The sequence below is a fragment of the Stegodyphus dumicola genome, chromosome 3 (genome assembly GCF_044657685.1).
Source record: "Stegodyphus dumicola isolate Sdum_Otavi_A_Nest chromosome 3, ASM4465768v1".
NCBI lineage: Eukaryota > Metazoa > Arthropoda > Arachnida > Araneae > Eresidae > Stegodyphus > Stegodyphus dumicola.
Window position 1 is genome coordinate 170,928,433 of NC_140770.1, and position 22,824 is coordinate 170,951,256.

The window sequence follows — 22,824 nt, forward strand, 5'->3', positions numbered from 1 at the left end:
TAGTGTAGAACTAAAAAAAAAAAAATGCAAAAATTGGTTGAGTGTCCAGATGAGAATTTAGCGAGTTTTTATACCACTGAAGGTATAGAGTGGAAATTTATTCCTCCAAAGTCGCCAAATTTCGGCGGAATTTGGGAGGCCAGGGTTAAATCATTTAAAAGTCATTTGAAGAGAGTTATTGGTAATCAGTGTTTAACTTTAGAAGAATTTTTAACTGTTTAAACTGAAATTGAAGGAGTATTGAACTCAAGACCTCTTACTCCAATTTCAACTGATTGCAGTAATTTTGAAACTTTGACCCCAGGTCACTTTTTGGTTGACCTATCACAACTCTAGCTGAGCCAGATTTATCCAACATAAATGAAAACAGACTTTCTAAATAGCAAAGAATCACTAAGTATACACAAAAAATTTGGAAATTATGGAAACGTGATTATCTTAATAATTTACAAGAACGTCACAAGTGGCAATTTTTAAAGGATGACGTTCAGTTGGGAACTCTTGTATTAATAAAAGATGAAAATTTGCCTTCAACCAAATGGTTAGTGGGGAGAATAGTTGAGGTTTTTCATGGTAGGGATAACAAAATAAGTGTAGTAACTGTAAGATTACCTAATCAGCATTTGCTGAAACGAAATGTTCGAGATATATGTATACTTCCTGTAGAATGATGGTTTATTTCTATTATTAACTGGTATTTGTTGTAATAATTTGAATGTATATTTTTCAATATTGTGATTTGTTATTAAGAAGTAATTTATTGCAGTACCTTTATATTTACATTTATTTAAATAATAGTTTTGAAATTGTTAATTTCAACGTGTTTTGTATTAGCTGAGAAATGCTCGGCGCCAGAGCGGAATCTTGGCTAGTGGCCCATGCGCCGCTGGAATTGGCGGTGAAATGTATTCTGTGAGAAATTTGATTTTTGTGGTACATTCGTATGTTATATGTTACTCTGTGAGGTGAAACCTAGCGCCAGAGTGTCGCTATGGAAAATAAATGAATTGAAACTGTGTAATGTGTGTGGAGTTATTTTATTTTGATATACAGCTATCGACAGAAAATAGAATAAGTCAATTCAAATATGGTTAATAAAAAAGTGAATTTCCTGTATGTTTACAACATATTTATTTAACACAGATTTGGTGTTTGTAATGAAATGCAATATGCCTGAAACATACAAATCAAAGCAAAATAAAAATGGCATACGCTCGTATCATAAATACGGTTCTGTACAAATTAAAGACATGTTTTTGAATTAAACAAGGAAACAAAAGAAAAAGTAATATTGATAAATTTCAGCAATTAAGAAACGAAATACTAACCTTGCACTATTGTTACAGTAATTTCAAAACATTTTGAACATGAATTTAAATCCGTAATAACATAAATATAGGTGTATACACTAGTATATTATTTACGGTATAGAAACAAAGATTTATGAACGTTTCAGTTAATGTACATATTAAGCGCAAACATAAAGTAATATTATATGCACATATAAAAAATAAATTCAGGATTCTGCCAAAAATATAATTAATCAAGCACACTTCAATTTCAATTACAATCGGCAAACTAAGGCACCATATACAAAAAGATTTAAAAGCTGCAAAACAAGACATTTCTTTAATTTTTTTTTTTTTTTCTTTTCATTGGTGATATAGTTTCCGTATACGTGATTTTAAACCAATCACAGCTTAGAAATACGTTGGAGCTTCCTACATTTAACGATGTGTCATCAAAGATGGAAATTAAAAGAATACTGACAGACAGACAAAGTAGACAAATGTCTTGTTTTGCACTCGTTAAGTCTTTCTGCTCCGACGGGCTTGTGCGCATGCGTCGAGGAAATTAACCGCGGTTGCCGACATAATTATGTTATTACTTTATTAATATTTTATTTATATAGGGAATCGATTCTTCTAATTTTAACAATTATTATAGACATAGAATTGTCTTGGTGATAAAACTCTCTGTGTGTCTGTTGTCGAAACGTTTGTAACAGGTGTTTCGATATCGATTTTCCCAAAGGAGGAGTAGGGAACTGGTGCAGCACCGAATTTGTTCGATAATGTTGAAAATTTTTTCTCTTCGACCTTAAATAATTCTTATTATCTTCCAGTATTATTAGAAATAATTGAACTTGAGGGAGGCATTAAGATTTCAGACTAGAAAACCACGTGCAATTTGCAGCTTAAAAATTTTCAGAGATGAATAAAGGGTTTGGCAACAGTAATTCAATTGCCCCTTGTGCCATTTTGTATTGTTGAATGAATAGTGTGTATTTTGATGCGTTATGTTCAATTGATGGGTGCTTTTGACGATTAATTATGCTAAAGTATAATTGGTTTGTATTCGTTTAAGAGTTAAAATGATGATGTTAACGTAAAGTTTGTTGCAGATTGTATAATTGTGCACCTTTTTCCGTGGGTTGAAAAACTATTACACTTATTTCCGTAAAAGTGAAAAGAAGTATTCACTAGCGTGTACCGGCATTACATTTATTTTGAATTCATCATACACTGTATAATTGCCAAATTAACTTTTACTGGTGACTTAAATACTGCCTTATATGGTTTCTTTTATATTGGCGGGAATATTTGAGTAAGAGTCTTATTTAGTTGGGTAATATATTAAATTTAAAACTATAAAATTAACAGTTGTTGATATCTACGATGAATCTCTATATATTCGTACTTTGTGTAATTAACTCCAGTGTGCAGTATATATGTATTTAAATATTTGGTTACATTTATTGACTGACTTGTTAGTTTTATTACCGTATCAAACATTATTCAATTTATGCACTACTTTTTGACAATTATTTGTGGTTTACATATATTAAGTTGCTACGTATTATATAATTATAGGTCTTTATAAATAGTACACAGCTATTGTTATTCTTTTATGTATTTTTTAAATGCTCGTTGTTAATAGCTGGCTCTGTATTTGTAAGGTAAATATTTATACACCTGAGAACCAATTTAAATATTATGTGGACTTCATGCATTACACTGTGTTTGACATATGGGATATGCCCAAGAGTGGTAAACTTTTAATATAAATATTTTGAGATACTTCAGATTATTTTTACTAAGTCACCAAGACCAAATGCAATATTAAACACACCCCAAAATGCCTTTCCAATGCATTTTCTGATAAAATAGTAGTCTTTTAAGATTTTGTTATATAAAATAAGTAGGATAGCGTATGATTACTTATTCAAAGAGTATTTTCATTAAACTCAAATTTGCAGAGATGTTTATAGTTTCAGCAGCAGGTAGAAAGGATTGAAAGTGCGAAAGCATATATCTGTTTTGAAAATTATGTAAAAGAAGCTAATTGAGTTTGGTATATATTAAAATCAAAACTGCATAAAATTGACAGTTGCCGTCAATTTACGGTGAATCTATATCTTCGTACTTTGTCTATAATAAGATTCAACTTTTAAGTGTATGCTTTTAGTAAGTTACCATTTTAATTATTAAATGTGTTAAAGGTTGATAGTTATATGATAAACATAGCTATGCATGCTAAATTGTAATTAATATCTACGTTACTTAAAATGGCATGTCTGCAGAATTATTTTAAAGAATGCATGCTAAAGGCATTTGGTTTTGAGATGATGTTTTATAGTTTTTCTTCATTTTAATTCCTGTGTTTGCATGTAAAACAATCAGGAAAACAGGAAAAATGCACATTATCTTATTAATTTTTTTTTTAAAACTCGGTGTCAGTAAATCTGTGGTAATCTCAAGTAGTGTTTAAATGGGGAAAGTGCAGAATCGCCCACTGCTTGGCGCATATTTCAAAATCCTCAACTGGGCATGCTCTCACGTCTTGTCTCCTGGATTTGCAACTCCTCCAGAAGACACTACGCAAAGCGCAACATTTACAATGACGAACAGGTAAAATAAATACAAAATAAAAGTTGAAGCAAAATTTTGAAAACTAAAAATCCTTTAAAAACAGCATAATAATTTTAAAAAACAAACATGGCTAAGAAAACATAGTAAGCTTCAAAAACTTAAAATCGTTACAAAACCCTGAAGAATTAAAATTCATTCAGCTATAAAAAAATAGGGAAAAGTGCATAATCACTCACTGCTTGACACGTTTTATACAAACTTGGTATCGATGTACATATCGACCTAATAAAAAAATCCCAGAATTGTACAATCTCTTGACTTTATCCATGTACGCATTGACCTATTTTTCACTTAAAAAGTCAAAGAAAATTGACAAAAATTCAATTCTTCTTACTCTTGTAAAAAGCACCAAGCAAATAAGTGGGAAATTTTTTAAACTGGAAATCTTTTCAAAAAAACCTAATTACTTTAAAAACTAAAATCACTTCAAAAACATAGTAAGTTTAAAGAACATAAAATCCTTACAAAAACATAATTTTAAAAACTAAGAATTGTTACAAAACACTGAAAATTAAAACTTTCACTTACCTGAAAAGGGGTAATCCACTCCGCTCAGCCGATGAACGAAAGTAACGAATTCTCAAAATGTTCTCAAATTATTTTTTTAAATAACTGCACCTCTACCATCTGTTATTGTCTACACCAATCAGAAATTCTAAATTTTAAAATACATACTGAGCATGCGCAAAAATGCTCTGAAATTCGCCTTCCAGAACGGCAAAATCGACTTGCATACCACATTCGGCACTCTTGTCAATCTTGTAAAAAGCGCCAATTAAGTGGGCGATTCTGAACTTTAGCTGTATAAATCTGAATGTTTGCATCACAATTTTATTTTTGGATGAATTGCAGATTGAACCCAATTTGAGTCATTTTAAAATTTTAATGATCAAAAACTAAATGTGCATGTTTTTTTAATCATCTGCATAAAATTCTAATCTAGATATGCTTAATATTTAGTACATATGCTGTAATATCAATTATCATTTTTATACAATTATTGTAATTAGTGACATGCAAAAAAAAAGTTGTGTTTCAGGAGAGGGGAGGGGGAAGTATTATATTTATATGTACTAGTACTTACTCCTTTCCCAACACATGCATTTTGTTAGCAGCTAGATATTATTTTCCACTGAATTATATCTTAATTTAAAAACTGATATTTTTTCTTTTACATACAAGCTATTGTGCATTTATTTCCACAAAAGAACCATTTGGCAACTGTGCATTTTTGTCACCAGTGGCAAATAATTCAAAGATAACAAATAGATTAAGAATATGAACATACGTTTTAAAAAAATAGATTGTTTATTTATGTTTTATTAGTTTTACAAGTTTTAGGAAACAAAATCTAATTGTGTAAAATTTCAGTCTTAATGAATGTGATGGCTGCACTTGATGTATTAATGCAATTTTTTTTTTTACATTAGGTAAAGATTACTTTATAGTCTTAAATTACCTTGGTTTAATCTTTGGATTATGGTAACTGGGCGATTTTTTGGCGACCAACCCTGCTAGTTTTTGTTTGGATGCCATTTTGTTTTCACGAAGTAAAGGCATTTTTTTTCCTTTTTACTCAACATTTCCAACAATCTGCTAGCCGAATTATGCTTATGCTAGAACTTTTATAGAACAAAAGTGCTTAATCATGACGAAGATTAGGTGTGAAATTGGGACAAAGTGCAGAATCGCCCACTGCTTGCTGCAGGGGTGTTTGTGCTCCGGGGATTTTAAACTTCGATACCCGGAAATTCTGGGGATCGTCGTTCAAAAGGAAGTAGGAATAATAATGAATTATTTATTTTGATCTGGGTAATTTTGTTTGCTTTGAAAGCAGAAAACGCAAGGTCAGTGTGTGTGGTGAAAACCTTTCCTTTCTTTCTCCAAAGGCAGTGATAATGCGTGAAAAGGGGGGAAAACTTCTTTTTTGTTCTTTCCTTATTGCGAGTTATGACTCATTCCCCCGGTTCTCGAACATTCCCTTCTGGATTCTTTTCAGCAAGTAGGCGCGGCAGAAAAAAAAGGAAGATACTTTATTCAACCAGATGTGCGATCACGTGACTGTGGGTTCAAAGGTCTTATCTCTCCTGGCGTGGTGCCAATAAGTAGAGAAGGGGGATTTTTCGCCCTATTAGCTATTTGTCATTGATTGCTTCTCAACTTTTTTTTCTCCGCTGTGTAAAATTTTCGTTTAATTTATTGATGCACGTGTAAATTTTTCGTTTTGTTTATTGAAATATTTTTTTATTTATGTACGCAAGAGAATTCCACTATGAAATTTCTCGATATAAATAGTGATATTATACAATTAGAAGAAGGTGTCCGGAATGCATTTAGGTGGAATTGGATTGAACTGAGAGATGGTAATGGCAGACTTGCCAACTGTCCCGATTTTCGACCGCTCTCCCGCTGTTAAGTTTAGGATTGTGTATCCATAGATCGCCAATAGATGGCGGTAGTGTTTGTTTGTAAAAGGAAACTGTGATGTCAATTATGTATATGTATCAGTTCGTCTTTGGTGTTCGTGAATAAATGTTGTGTGGAAGAACGCTCCTCTGTTTATTACTTTAACTGCGATCCAGTCTGTTTATTAGAGATTTACACATATTTTGTTTATGGTGCCTGCAAACCGAGATTATTACGAGCCAGAAAATCGACAGACTGAATATTTCGAAAATGGAGGGCGTTCTTGAAAATTTGAAAAAGAAACGATCGGTTGTTAGACAATTAACTACGAAACTGATAACCAAAGTCGAATCGAATTTAGCAAATAATATTCCGCTAAATGAGAAAATTGAGATAATCGAGGATTTATATGAACAGTTAATTGAGAAAATCAATGAACTGAAAAGTTTAGATTCAGAAATAGAAACGAAAGTAACTTCGGAGGAGATTGAAAATGAAGTTACCTCAAGTCAAGAATACCAGGATAAAACTATTATATGGAGAGGAAGAATGCAACGATTTTTGAAGAAGAATTCGGAATCTTCTAGAACAGTTCATCAGAACCAAACGGCTAATGTTGCACTTCCAGTTGAAATAAAACCAGTGAAGTTACCACGTCTGCAAATAGGAACTTATTACGGAGATTCGTGTAAATGGTTAGACTTCTGGAACCAGTTCGAAAATACAATTCATAATCATAGTGGATTGAGAAAAACTGAAAAATTTGCGTACCTAAAATCCTTACTTGGAGGTAATGCTTTAGCTGCCATTTCCGGTTTCGCTTTAAGTGACCAGAATTATGATTCCGCAGTAGAAATATTGAAAGAACGTTTTGGAAGACAAGATGTTGTTATCACCTCGCATATGAATAAATTATTATCCCTTGAACCAGTGGGAAACATTTCAAATGTTAAAGCACTGCGTAAGCTGTATGATGAATGCGAAGTCAACATTCGAAGTTTAGAATCGTTAAACGTTACTTCTGGAAGTTATGGAAATATTCTCTGTCCTATCATTTTGCAGAAACTTCCAGAGGAATTAAATTTGGAATTTAATCGAAGTCGAAATATGGAAGCAGGATTTGATATAAAGGAACTTATAGAATTCTTAAAAAAGGAAGTTAACTGTCGAGAAGCTGCAAGTTTAATGAACTCTACGAAAACGAATCAGAAACCATACTTTCGTCAAAATGAACAACGCACGAAAGTTTATCCTAATTATAAACCGAAAGTTCCGACTGCTTCAGCTTTATCAACAATTGGATATAAATGTATATTTTGTGACAAAGAAGATCATACGAAATATAAATGTACTGAGGTGAACGCTGATGAGAAACGCAACATTTTGAAACGTACAGGAAAATGTTTTATGTGTTTTGGATGTAAACATTTAGCTATCAACTGTAAGAACAAACAGTTTTCCTGCAAAAGGTGCCGCGGTAAACATCATGAAAGTGTGTGTGTGAATCCCGCATCAGCTGTCTCCAGTGCAAAAAATAAGGAAACCGAAACATCGGCGGAAATTGTTCAAAATTCTTCTGCCAAAACTGGATCTAATATTATGCTTCAAACGGTGTATGCTGTGGCTGAGGGCAGAAATAAGAATTGTATTGTGAGATGTCTTCTTGACGGCGGTAGCCAAATCTCTGCAATTCGAGAAGATTTATCAAGAAAATTACAATTACCAGTGAAAGGAGAAACTATTTTAAATCTGCATACCTTCGGTGAAAAGAACGGGAAACATTGGCGGCGAAAGAAAGTTGAACTTACGCTCCGGAATATTAATGACCCTGAAAAATCCATAAATCTCGAAGTCATTGAAGTACCAGTCATAACAAATGCCGATATACGAGTACCAGATGTAGAAATCAAATCCAACCTCCAAGCATTCGGCATCACTTTGACAGACTGCGGCGGCGCCGATGGAATGAGTCATATTTCCGTTTTAATCGGCGCTGACATTATGTGGAAAATAGCAAGCGAAGAAATAAAAAGGATAAACAGAAATGCCGTAGCTATGAAAACCTTGTTTGGGTGGTGTATACAAGGCAAATTTCCTTCATCAGACTTTGAAATCCATGATGCGTGTTTAAACGTAAGTGTAGAAGAGAAACTTCTAAAAAGTGTCGAATCGTTTTGGGATATTGAATCTATAGGAATTAAAAATGTTTCTGACGAAGAACAAAATGAAATGGCCATGCAAATATTTAACAACTCGATTACACAAAAGGGTAATAGATACGAAGTTAGACTTCCATGGAAAGATCAGAATGTGACTTTAAGAGACAATTTTAAGAATGCTGAAAGACGATTTTTGAATCTGATCGAACAATTTAAATCAAACTTGAACTTTTATGCGCAATATAAAGAAGTGATTGACTATCAGCTTAAGGAAGAAATCATAGAAAAGGTCAATCTTGGTACTCCATCTGGGAGACGAACTTACTACATACCTCACCGTGCTGTCATCCGTGAAGATCATAATTCTACAAAGCTTCGCATTGTTTATGATGCTTCTTCAAAGGAAAAAAATCATGAATCTCTAAATGATAATTTACTACAAGGACCAAATCTTCTTCCTGAACTTTTGAAAGTTTTAATAAATTTTCGACTTCATCGAATTGCATTTACGTCAGATATTGAGAAAGCGTTTTTACAAATTTCTGTTGCACCTGAAGATCGGGATTCAATGCGATTTTTGTGGATTGATGAGAATTCAAGTTTGAGCAATCCGAAAATTCAAGTTTATCGGATGTGTCGTGTAATTTTTGGAGCAAAATCAAGTCCATTTTTGCTGAGCGCTTGCATTAAGCATCATATAAAGAAATTTGAAGACATCCATCCCAGAACTGTAGAAATGTTAGAAAACTTCATGTATGTTGACGATTTTATTTGTGGATCAGATACGCAGGAGGAAGCTATACAGATATATCATGAAGCCAATGATATAATGAAAAAGGCATCAATGACTTTGACCAAATGGAATTCTAATTCGGATACTGTAAAAAACCAGTATAAATCAAGTGACAACTTCGTTAGCTTTAAATTGCCTGACTGTGATTCCCCCTCAAAGATTCTTGGACTTCAATGGGATACAATTAAGGATATCTTCTGTTTTAATGCACAAGACGTTACTGATTTCATCCAGTCAAATGACCAAACAAAACGTTGTGTTTTAAAAGCTGCTTCAAAAATCTTCGATCCTGTTGGGTTTCTTACTCCATATGTTATTCAAGCAAAAGTTCTGTTTCAGGATTTATGGCTGAAAGGTGTTGATTGGGATGAAATTATCCCACCAGAATTGCAAGACAAGTGGAATAAATGGTATAGGCAACTATGTGATCTACCTAATATCCAGATACCTCGGTGGTATTTTCGTGATGTTGATGAAACATCTGAAACACTAGAACTACATTGTTTTTGTGATTCATCTCAAAGTGCTTACGGAGCAGCAGTGTACGTGAAATTCCGTAGCTTAAAATATTGTGGAACAAGTTTAGTGATAGCCAAGAGCAGAGTGACACCCCTGAAAAAATTATCTTTACCAAGACTCGAGCTCATGGCAGCAGTGTTAGGTGCAAGACTTGTAACTACAGTCCGTGTGCATTTTACTCAAGCTAAGATTCATTTATGGACAGATTCTCTTATTGTGCTTCATTGGATAAAAAACTCACCACGGCGATGGAAAACATTCGTACAAAATCGAGTGTCTGAAATTCAAGACAAAACATCCCCGAGCATGTGGCATCATTGTCCTGGCTCAGATAATCCAGCCGATAAAATCACACGTGGTGTTAAAGTGAGTGATCTTGTAGTAGATCAAGTGTGGTGGCATGGACCTCCATGGCTTCATCAAGATGAAATAAATTGGCCTAAAGTGAACGAGCATTGTAACATAGTAGATAGTGCAGAAGAAAGAGTTGTGACTCAAGTTACTAGCAGTGTTCAACCTTTACAACCTGTGTTAAAAATAGAAAACTTTAGTGACTTAGGTAAACTTTTAAGAGTCACGTCATATGTATTTAGATTCATTAATAATTTAAAATCACAGAATGGAGTGATTGGTCCTGTGACCAAAAATGAAATATGTAATGCTATGTGTTATTGGATTATCTTATCACAAGGTGAGTATTATTTTGAAGAGTTGAATGATGTTAAATGTAAAAAACCATTGTCTCATAATTCGAAATTGTTTGGGTTAAATCCAGTAATGGATGAAAAGGGTTGTTTAAGAGTTGGAAGTAGATTAGTGAAATCATCATTAGATGTCGATGAAATTCAGCCTATAATATTACCAAATAATTATTTTTCTCGTTTAATTATATTGAATTGTCATGAAAAGGTACTTCATAGTGGTGTAAATGAAACTTTAGTGCAAGTAAGAGGGAAATTTTGGATTTTAAAAGCCAGACGTTTTGTAAAATCTGTGTTACATGATTGTAGATTTTGTAAAAAATATAATGCTAAAGCTGGACACGAGATATCGGCTCCTCTTCCAGCTGACCGAGTGGAGAAAGCTCAACCATTTGAGATAAGTGGCATAGATTTCGCTGGCCCTTTGTATTTAAAGGATGGTACAAAAGTGTATATTTCATTGTTTACCTGTGCAGTGACTCGAGGAGTCCATTTAGAATTGTTATCAAATTTAAGTGCAGAGTGTTTCATTCAAGCCTTACGTAGATTTTTTGCACGTAGGGGTATTTGTAGAGTTATATATTCTGATAATGCTAAAACCTTTAAGACTGCTGATCGTGAATTAAAATATTTGTATAAATTATGTAAAGATGAAAAGGTTCTAAATTTCCTTGGTAAAAATGGGTTTGAATGGAAATTTATTGTAGAAGGTGCTCCTTGGTGGGGCGGATTCTGGGAACGTTTGGTAAGATCTGTAAAAACTTGTTTAAAACGTATCTTAGGTAAAGCTTCTTTATATTATGAAGGACTGTATACTGTTTTAGTTGAAGTTGAAGCTGTTATTAATTCTAGACCTATAACGTATGTATACAATGAACCAAATGAACCTGATTCTCTTTCACCATCTCATTTTATAACTGGATCTAGATTGACTGTTTTACCTTCACCTGAATCTAAATTAGAATCTACAAGATCTCAATTGATTAAAAGATGGAAGCATAGGCAATTAATATTAGAGCATTTTTGGAAAAGGTTTTATAAAGAATATTTGTTAGAATTAAGATCAGTCATGTTTTCAAAAACTCCAAAGAATTCTCCCGTGTTTAAAATTAATGATGTTGTACTTGTACGAGAAGATAATGTGAAACGCTGTAACTGGAAGATAGGTAGGATTAAGGAATTATTTCATGGAAGAGATGATAGAATTAGATCTTGTGAGATTCAGTTGGATAAGGGTGTTGTTAGAAGACCAATTGAAAGACTTTATAATCTTGAAGTTCAATAAAATTGATGCATCCGTAGACGGATGCATGGGGGGGAGTGTTAAGTTTAGGATTGTGTATCCATAGATCGCCAATAGATGGCGGTAGTGTTTGTTTGTAAAAGGAAACTGTGATGTCAATTATGTATATGTATCAGTTCGTCTTTGGTGTTCGTGAATAAATGTTGTGTGGAAGAACGCTCCTCTGTTTATTACTTTAACTGCGATCCAGTCTGTTTATTAGAGATTTACACACCCGCCAACCTGATTTACAATATATTTCTCCCGACTTTATTCTTAAAATTTCACGATTTTTATGGAACTTGGCTTAATACTTTGTTATATGAACAAAAAAAGTGATTTTGGACGTCCCAAGCAAATGAATTTTGCCTAGATTATATCTAAAACAAAACCTTGCGAATTAGATAACTTCTGTATTGTGAGTGAGAGCATATACGTATCCAGAAACGTCCTTCTCCAGTTTTCCAATGGGCATTGTGCTCCACTGCGTGTCATCTGGCATATATTAGCCAATGAGGACAAAACAAGCTGTTATTTGGATGTTCTTTAGTTATTTCGGTCATATTGTCCTGAGTTGTGTGAGTACACATGCCTTCGGGAAATAGTTTTAGAAATTATCATCTTTTATTATGTCTGCGAGAAAGGTGAAATACTCGTGTACGTTTCAAAAATCGTACTCAGTTGACTTTCCTTCCATTATTTCCTCAAGGAAATGTAATAAATTTGCGATGTGTACCGCCTGTCGTTGCGATTTTTTGATTTCGCATGGTGGAAGGGCGGATGTTCTCAAACATGTGCATACACAAAAACACAAGGACAACATGAGTTGTTTTGAAAAAAAAAAAAAAAAAAAAAAAAAAGGAAAAATTAAATTTTTCTTCGGAAACAAAGGACCAAAAAGTTATTAATGCAGAATGTCTATTCTCTGCCTTTTTACTGGAGCACAACCTGCCACTGAATGCATCGGATCATGCTGCAGCTTTATTTAGAAAAATGTTTCCCGATAGTGAAATCGCTAAGAAATACTTAAGTGCAAGAACCAAAAGAGGTGAAATTGTTAAAGAAATGGATTTGAAAAATAAATCTTCAGTTATTGATTGCATTGCATTAAAACAGCTCCGTTCTGCCTCTCTACGGATGGAAGCAATAATACCGATTCAAAACTGTATCCAATTGTTGTTTCTTTTTTTAATCCAGTCTTCAGAAATTGAGTGCAGTTTACTTTCTGTCGCCACTTTAGAAGGACATTTGACAGGCTTTAATATAGCACAGCTAATTATTAAAACTTTAAAATAAAATGCTTTTGGTAGGCTTGAAGACTGGTGTTGCAGGCATCTTCAGAAAAGAAAATTCAGATTTGCAGATTATGAAGTGCACCTGTCACCTCTTAAATTTAGCAGCTGAAAAAGGAGTTGCTTCTTTACCAATAAATGTGGATGAATACATTGTTGATATTTATTATTATCTTGAAAGGAGTTCTAAAAAGGAGGAAAAATTGAAACAGGTCCAAAAGCTGCATAACAGCAGTTTACAATTAGAAAACTTAAATGAAGTAATAAAATCAGCTAGGATTGACACCCAGTGGAGTTTAATTGGAAAACTGAAAGATGCTGATGGAATTTTAAAATATAGTGAACTGTCTAGAATTATGTTGGCCATCTTAACAGTTCCTCATAGTAATGCAGAGTGTGAGAAGATTTGTGAAAACGAGGACTAAATTTAGATCTAAAATTAGTGATGACACATTAGAAAAACTTTTATTAGTGAAAGCTGGCCTACGTGGCAATTGCTATGAACAAAATTATCAAGTTTCTTTCTTAAAGAAAGCAAAATCTGCCACTGTTTATACCATTTGTACGAAAACTGATTAAAGGTGGGTTTTTTTTTTTTTTTTCTTAGACGATGCAAGTAATAAATTGTTTTTTATGTGTAAGGTATTTTTGTGTTGCTTGCATTTAAAAATTAGTTACTATTTAAAGTTAATTCATTATTAAAAACTATATTTTCCTCATTTAAAAGGTCTTTTTAACATTGTGAAAAATCTCCTGATTTTTGAGTGTCATAGGTTGGCAAGTATGTAATGGGGATACCATCGGCACATGGTGCAAGAAAATAAATGTTGCTGGACAAGCATGTTGTGTTTTTTGTAACTCACTGCTGAAGTATGGTGGGGAAGGATTCAAGGCTTTCACAAATCATTCTAAAACTGTGACGCACATAAAATATTCAAAGTGCATTAGACATTCAATGACTTTAAGTAATTATGCTAATTCAAAAAGTACTGATGACTTACTGGAGACTGATGCTTGGCCATTGGATATAGTGACAAGAAAAGCACGCCAAGAGGTAGTAATAACTTCGTTTATTGCCGAGAATTCTCTTTCGTTCAATGTAGCTCCCAATTTAATTGAACTCTGCAAACAGTTGAGCTGCGATCAGACGGCACTAAACTCGTTGGAAATGTCCAGGACTACTGCATGTTATAAGATGAAATATGGGCTCGCAAAAACTATTAAGGAAAATATCATTAAAGCTTTAAAGGAGACTCCATTTTCTCTAAATTTGGATGAAAGTACTAGCAGTGCTCAAGAAAGTATACTGGCAATATTGGTGCAGTTTTATGACAACAATCAAAATGAAGTTGTAGTTCATCATTTTGCATCTCTAAAGATGGAATCTTGCAATTCAGAAGCTGTTTTTAAAGCAGTTGTTAATACTATTGAAGATAATAATATTCCATGGGCAAACTTAATTAGTGTATTAATGGACTCATGTAAAACCATGTGTGGAAAAAAAAAAAAAGGTGTTGAAACCAGACTACGATCAAACAAAGCACCTCACTTATTAGATATTGATGGTGACACATGTCACGCAGCTAATAACTGTGCAAAAAAATTTGCTTCATGTTTTGATAGATACTTGGAAGATTTGATGATGACATCTATTTTGATATGAAAAGCTGCAGTAAAAGAGAAAATTTTTTCAGAATCTGTGAATCCCTTGCCATTAAAAAACTTAAGCCCTTGAAGAGACCAGACGATAGGTGGATGTACATTTTATGTGTTTTAGAACGAATCAAAGATCTGTGGGATGCTCTTATTGCATTTTATTTTCACTACTTGGATAAAACTGATAAAGGGGATTATTTTCTTATGTTGAAACTGTATACAATAAAAGAAATATTTCTGCAGCTCAGAAAAAAATTGTTGAAGGGGTGTTTTCTTGCTTGCATTCCCAACAACTCACAAAGGATGCTTTAGCTCGGAAAAAAAGAATACCAAATGAGTTATTTGTTATGCAAAACAAAACTTTATTGCATATGGCATTATATTCAGCAGTATTACCAGAGTTCAACACATATATCAAATTATTTGAAACAAAAAAACCAATGCTTCATTTAATACATTCCAGTATTTATAAATTGATGGCAAAATTTTTCTCTTTTTTTATGAAGCCAGAAAATGTAGAGTGCACATCTTATAATAATTTATTAAAGGTTGATGGCACAAATCCAGAATTCCATCTACCTAGCAAAGTAATATTTACTGGTCTGTTGCAGAAGCTTCCACTCTCCTGAAGAAATTATCAAAAAATCATCCAATAGCAAAAGAATTCCAAATTTCTCTGATGAAAGCTTATACTAATACAGCACAGCATATGAAACAGAAATTACCCCTTAAAAATTCATATCTAATTAGTTTTACAGCATTAGATCCAGAGCTAAGAGGTAAAACCAGTACAATATTAGCTTTTGAAAAATTATCATCTTTTATGTCCCATATTTTTAGTGATAATGAAATGTCAAAAGTAGAAGCTGAAATAAGGTTATACCAGAGTGATATTGATATCACCAAAGAAATGCTCTACACATCTGATGAAAGTGGAAATCAAGTTAAGTGTACAATTGATAAATATTGGTCTAAAGTTTTTAATTTAAAAGATGATTTCACAAATGATTATAAGTATCCTACATTGGCTAAATTGGTCAAAGCCTGCCTTAGCTGCTTCCATGGCCCATTAGTGGAAAGTGCATTCACCTTAATGGATACACTTGTCACTGACTATAGAACCTCTCTTAAGATTGATTCCCTAGATGCAGTGCAGACTATTAAATATGATTTAATGGCTTCTAAAGAAACCTCATGTGAAAAATATGGCTCAAAAAATCCAATGACTGATCCAATTCACAAAGATCTCTTACTGAATATGAACAGAAGTTGGAAAACATATCAAGAGGACTTAAAAAACATGTATTTCAGATGAGTCATCTATAAAAGTCTCTGAAAAACCTTTTACATTAGCAGAAAAGCAAACTGCTTCTACCTCTGCATGTGCAGTTCTCGAGGAAATTTCTTCAACTGTAAATGAGGAAAATAAAAGTCAACCTTCCTGCAATTATGAAGTTCACCACAAAAGAAAGACAAGCCCACAAACATAGAAAATAAAAAAAAGCAGCAGAAATTAGATAATTTTTTTAAAGAATTAATTCAGGTAATTTAAAATATTTACATAAAATGTAATAGTTTATATGTTTGAAAATTTATGGTTAAAAAAAGTAATTCATTGAACTTTTATAATTAGGTCATTCAATACTTCATAATTGTTATTTTTCATTTCTCTCACCCCCCCTTCTCGAAACTCCAAAATGTCGGTAGTAAGTCCGTAAAAGTTTCAGGGGATTTTTTTGGGGTCCCACAAACACGCCTGTTGCTGCCTTTTTACAAATTGCACATACACGGTATTATCCATGTACACATCGACCTATTTTCACTTAAAAAAACATCCCAGAATTGCGCACACTCTTGACTATATTCATGTACACTGCTGAAGTCCTAGCTAGTAACCTTTATCGCCTTACCAAAATGTCGCCAAACTGACTGTTACCATATTCCAAAGATTGGCCTTACCTTGTTCAAAAATATTTAATCATCTTTTTGGTTTGCGTTCTTCATATTTTTTGTGTTCTAGTACTTTTTTATATTTGTTTATTGCATAAAAATTTTAAAATATATCAAATAACTTTAGTATATTTCCTCTTTTTTATAACTTATTCCTTGTTACATGATATAAAGCTGTATCAAACAATAAATTTTTTTTACTATCAGTGGATTCTTGATTGTGCTGATCAGTTGCTGGTACATCTTTGACTATAGAGCCTCATTGGGTTAATACTGACCCTGTTAGGAACCCCTGTTCTAGACCATCAGTTAAAATATCTGGTTGTAACAAAAATTTTCCACCAAAATTCTTACCACACCCACATCTATGATTTTTTACCAACATTTTAGTAGTTTTTCAAAGCCTTTGGCCCAGAAACTTGGTGGCCATGAGTCTAAAAATAGATCGACCTCATTTCGGGTGTCTTCTGCAGAATGGAAGATAGCATCAGCAAGATGTAGCTGAAGGTGTATAAAAAGGTATAAGTCCGAAAAAGCACTGTCATGGCTACATGATGGGCGTCGCTAAAGATCCCATTTGAGTCTGTACAGAGTCCAGACTGTACACTTTATTGTTATTTTACCTTTTTCCAGATACTTTTTGTGGATAATATCTCAATAATCCCAGATACAAAGCATGATCTCTTTGTTAGTCAAATTGCACTTTGCGATGCTGCCAATGAGCTTGCCAGTGCAGATCCCCTTTTAACCTGTGTTGTTGAAGTAAATCCATTTTTCATCTCAAGGAACGACCATGTCCAGAAATTTGTCTTTGCATTGATATTTGAGTAGATAGTGCAGGCCTGAACACATATGTCCTTAACTGCTTGAGTCAGCTCATGCGATACCCAGTGATTGAACTGCGGTTTCATCTTCTGCATCAAGTTTTATGCAATTTAAAGCACAAGTGGTTGCATACTGATTTTCCACAAGTTGTCGCAGGCGGGCTAAATCATCATCTGTAGGCTGGCCAGAGTACTGCGCTTCCTGAATGTCATAGTCCTTGTTTTTGAACTTTTGGTACCAAACCTTCACATAGATATATGATACAGCATTAGTAACTAACTCTGTACACGATTTGGTGACTTTCTGTAGAAAATGAAGAATAAATCCCACCTCCTTTTTAAAATGCTACCTTTTATCTAATGCATTGACACCCTGAGAAATTTCTTTGTGCCTTATAATACCAGTGAGAAAACCTTATAAGAACTATTCCATTCATAGCAATTTGTTAAGATTCAGAATCAAGACACGTAAGACAATGAAAGACTTTTTCATTAAAAAACTTTAAAATTTACTGTGAAATGTTCTTAGAAAAACATGTTATTAATTCAAAATGGTAATTCAAATAAAAATATATTTTCCCCCTAATCTAATCTAGCTACGTACAGAAATTTGCATTCTTATAATTTAATTTTTTTTAAATATTTATTAATATCATGTAAAATATATTATTTATTAAAGTCGTGTTTTTAAAATATTAGTATAAAAATTGTATAAAATGTTTAAAATTATAATTTTAAATTTGAGCATAATTAATATTTTAAATAAATTGAAAGTATATATGTAAAATTATGTAATCTGTCACAGCATAAATTAAAATTTCATTTATGTCATTTCTGGATGGTCCCTTGAAAGGCATATAAATGGTGTTCTACTGTATTATCAAAGTAAATGAAAGGCTGTTTTCGCATTAACAAAAAAAAAAAAAGAAAAAAAAAAAGTTGGCCATAGCCTTCTGCCCCAGAGTGAGCACAGTGGAATTTGCCGGGAAATTAAAGAAAGTTTTTATTTGTTCTGCCAGAGTTTTGCTTAACCCCTTAACTGCCTCGGAAAACGTACAAGATTTACTCCGCGGTGCCACCGTTTTTTACATAGGCGTGCGAGTTATGTGATGTATTGGGGGAAATAAGTGCAAGTTTTGCTGTCTAGAAACTATTTACTTTCACAAAATAAAGAAGAAAGAAAAATAGAAAATATGTTTAGAGTAAAATTATAATAAAAAAGATGTAAGTATAATAAAAATTATGTTTATATAATAAAAAGATCTCAAAAAATGGAGCTTCGATCAATTTATGTTTAGACAGTAAAGTGTAATATCAGGTTCCAGTGCTATACCTTGTAAAATCAGTATACCTAAATGAAAAGTGTGGAGGTGGCATAGGCAAGTTTCTCATATCAAGTCGTACCCAATGTAAACCATCTTTTGGAGAATAGTCTCAATCCTCTTCATTTGACGTAATACAGAGCCTGTTCGCACATTTTTTAGACGATTTTGGTAAGCGGTAATAAAATATTGTTTGCTGCAAAAGAAGTAATTGCAATTGTACTATGTTTTTAAAAGTCAAAATTATGGTCTGTGGCTTGAAAGTTTTGTTTTTATTCAAAATGGCGAATTTAGCAAAGCAGTGGTTCGAAGGCTACATTTATGCTCTTTCCGAAGAGAAATATGCATACTCCGTTATCCAAAAACGATGTGAGAGTCATGGTTTTGTGATATCTAAAGCGTCAATATGTAACATCATCAACAAGAAAGGAAAAAAAAGTCAAATTGGAGCCCAAAGTGGGACAAAATTTCCAAACAAGTATCCAAGGAATAAACGGACATCTTCGACTGTTGCAAAGGTACGTTGTTTAATGTTAAAAGAAAATCCCCCTAGTCAAAGGACAATTGCAAAATCATTAAAATGCTTGGTGTCCACTGTAAACAAAATGATAAATGTTGATTTAAATCTTAAGAAAGCGAAAAAACGTGATGTGCATCGTCTTCTTCCAAAGCATATCGCTCAACGCAGGACACGCTGCAGAATTCTATATGAGAAACACTTATCCAAAGAAAAATGGAAAACAATTGTCACAATAGATGAAGCAAGTTAAAAATAAAGAGTGTGCAAAAAAATGTCAAGATTAACTCAAATACTATCAGGAACATATTTTATTGCCAATTTTTCTGAACGAAATACCATCGCTTTACCCACAGTACTATCAATCTGTGAGACTCCATCAGGACAAAGCTAGCAGTCACACATCAAAATCCACTGTAAATTTCTTTAAAAAAATGGAACAAAAAACTGGTATCAAGGCCATAACCCTTCACTGATATCCCTACTGAATCTCCCGATGTGTCACCTATGGATTTTTGTGCTTTCGGACTTTTAAAAACTGCATTATCCAAACGTCCCAAAACCCTAACAGGACTCTGGAAAGCTGTTCGGGAGGAATGGGATAGAATATCTCTTCTGCCACTTCAAAAGGCATTATTATCGTGGAAATTGCAATGTCGAAAGATAGTTCAGAATAAGGGATGTCAATTAGAACATTTAAAACACAAGAATTTTATGTAATTTAGTTTTGTGAATACAATATACATCGTCTAAAAAATGTGTGAACAGCCTCTTATATTCTGAGGTGCTCGGTCCTAAAGATGATGGAAAGTAATAATCTATTTCACTGTCATATATATTCGTAAAACAGTACCTACTACAAACAGTAAATGAAAACGGAAGACCGAATAAAAAAAAAAAAAAAAACTTAAACAAAAAGGACCAATAAGCATGCAGTCATAACATCCCCCCCTCCGGCTTCTCAGAAATAGTATCCTCCTTTGCATACTCTGTCGAGGTCATTGTGGTGTTGCATTTTTGAGCTTTGTGAATAATTTTACTGGTAGCAGTGCAAAGCAAATAATAGCACTTCTAAAGGATGTATATATACGCCCGGGGCAGTTAATGCATCGGCTGAGAAAGGCATATATATATATATGCCTGCGGCAGTTAAGAGGTTAAAGTTATTAAAGAAAATATTATTGATAGTTCTATAATATACTCAGTCTGTTGGAAAGGATTTAACAGTGACAAATTAAAAAAAAAAAAAAAAAAAAAAAAAAACTGAATTTGAACATTTTCAAAATATTTTGAATATGTTATTTTTGCTTTGGATTTTGTTTGACCATATTATAAATATTTTGTCAATTATTTATATGCTTCGGAATTTTAACCAGATTGTCAGCTTTTAGTGATATCTGAATTTGTTCCCATTAAAAGAAAAGTGCTTTAAAATCATTATTATCTTCTTTTTTGCATAGGTGCTCAGAAAAGTCATAAAATTGCATTCGAGTGTGTGCTATTTTACTTATTAATATTGCATATGTTCCTTTAGTTGCAATGGGTGATAGCGACGAAGAATACGATAGGCGGAGAGCGCGGGACAAATTCCGAAGAGAAAGGAGTGATTACCAAGAACGTGGACGTGAAGAAAGGGGAAGAAGAGATGATTGGTCTGAAAGGTAATGTTATTTTTTTTTTTTTATGTGTTAGTCTAACAATCAGTTTTGTGATATTAAAGAACTGAGATAAAGCAATAAATACGGCTTCATCGTCATTATCCATAGTACAACAGCTTAGGATGTGCCAAGGCCTTCTAAACTAGATGTTTCCAACCAACTCTACTAGCAACTAAACTCCTGCAATTCTTAGTTTTAAGGACTAAGTCCTTAAATTCTACAATCTTCCTTTACAGCATATGTTGATCAAAGTCTGTCTTCCTCTTATGCTACTTAATCTAACCAAAATTATTTCTTTTTGTAATACTAAATAAAAAAAAAAGGAGTAAAAATAAGTAAGTGTTTTTATGGGAAGTAATTTTTAAAATAGAAATATATATTTTTAGTTAACATTTTAGAATGTTATTCGTGTACATTACTAACTTTCAAATATTTTTTATGGAAGAAACTCGTAAATTCATAATTTGTGAATTTTTCATATAATATGCCATGTTTCTTAATCTTAAAGTGTAGGTTTTTCCTCATATAAATGTTGCTAACAATGGTGTTCATGTAAAAAAGTAAATTTTTCTAAAGTAATAATTATTTACAAGTAATTAAATTTTCTATGTTACTAATTTAAATGGATACACTGTTAATAAATACTAATTAATATTTCAGGGAAAATTGCTAAACATATTTCATTTGTTTTGAAATTTTCCCTGCTTCTGTTGGTAGCATTGAAATTATGGAGTGTGTCTAAAAATCGTAGAAATATAGTAACTTAATTCAACTAGATATTACTGGATATAATTAGTTACTTGCATATAATTGTAACCATATTAATGGCAGTTACCAAATATCCAGAATGTGCCCAACACTGGTAACCATATACGTACGTAATCATTCGTCAGGCAGCTGCATTGCTTTTTTCTTTTCTTTTTTCTTTTTTTCTTTTCTTTTTTTTTTTTTTTTTTTTGGCAATCCAAGCTATAATAATTTTTATAGGTAAATTATGCTGTTTTTTACTTAAAATATGCACTTGTTAAAATTGCCAGCAATGGAAGAAATCGCCATAAAGTTTCTGTAGGTATGCGGTATTTTGGCCTTAAATTGCTTAAATAAATTTAAAATTAAACGATGATGAAAAGCATTTGGTGGATAGCCGATGCACAGTCCCATGCCGTATTCTTTCTGGGAATTCAGGAAGATTTTGCTGAGTGATATATTTTTTATCTATCATGATGTTCATGTAATTTGCTGATGCTGGTCCTGCATTTCTCAATTTGATAGTGGCGGGAGATGAGTCTTGGTGTTGCCAGTATGATCCTGAAAGTAAACGACAGGTCTTTGAGCTTATTAAGATTTTTTTAAAAAAATTATTCCAAAAGCCCAAACTCAAGATAATTGCTTTATTCGATAGCAAAGGACTAATTCATCGCAAATTTGTTCCTCCTATCGAGACTGTCATGGGACAGTTTTACACAGAATTTCTTGCCAGACTTTGCAAAAAGAGTTCACAAAATAAGGCCTCATTTTCATCAGAATGGGAGTTGGCTGCTTCTGCATAACAATGGCCTGACGTTGCATTATGTTACCTATGAAGCAGCAGCTTTTCTCAGCATGAGGTCATAGAAATGTGGCATCTTCCATACTCTCTGGACTTAGCAGACTTTTTCTTCCGAAAGTGAACAAGATTTAAGGATGTCGAAGCCATTAAGAAAACAGTTATGTCCACATTAAATAACATTCTGAAAGAAGACTTTAAGAGTTCTCTCTAAAACTGATGCAGCCGAGCACAGCATTATGCAAGGTAGGTGTAACTTTGAAACAT

General features: G+C 33.0%; 1 protein-coding gene across 11 annotated transcripts in view; it reads left to right on the top strand.

Moving 5' to 3' along the window:
- Positions 1-2,192: 2,192 nt before the first annotated feature.
- Ars2 (arsenic resistance protein 2) overlaps positions 2,193-22,824 on the top strand; it is a 94,163-nt gene continuing 73,531 nt past the window's right edge. For 9 of the 11 annotated variants that reach the window (XM_035377358.2, XM_035377360.2, XM_035377357.2 and 6 more), the window contains exons 1-2: positions 2,195-2,350; positions 20,888-21,014. In XM_035377358.2, the coding sequence (XP_035233249.1) occupies positions 20,893-21,014 (122 nt within the window). In that variant the 5' untranslated portion in view covers positions 2,195-2,350; positions 20,888-20,892. Of the gene's footprint in view, positions 2,351-2,388; positions 2,608-20,887; positions 21,015-22,824 lie in introns of those variants that run through there. The other 2 variants (XM_035377353.2, XM_035377354.1) reach the window with 2 other exon arrangements.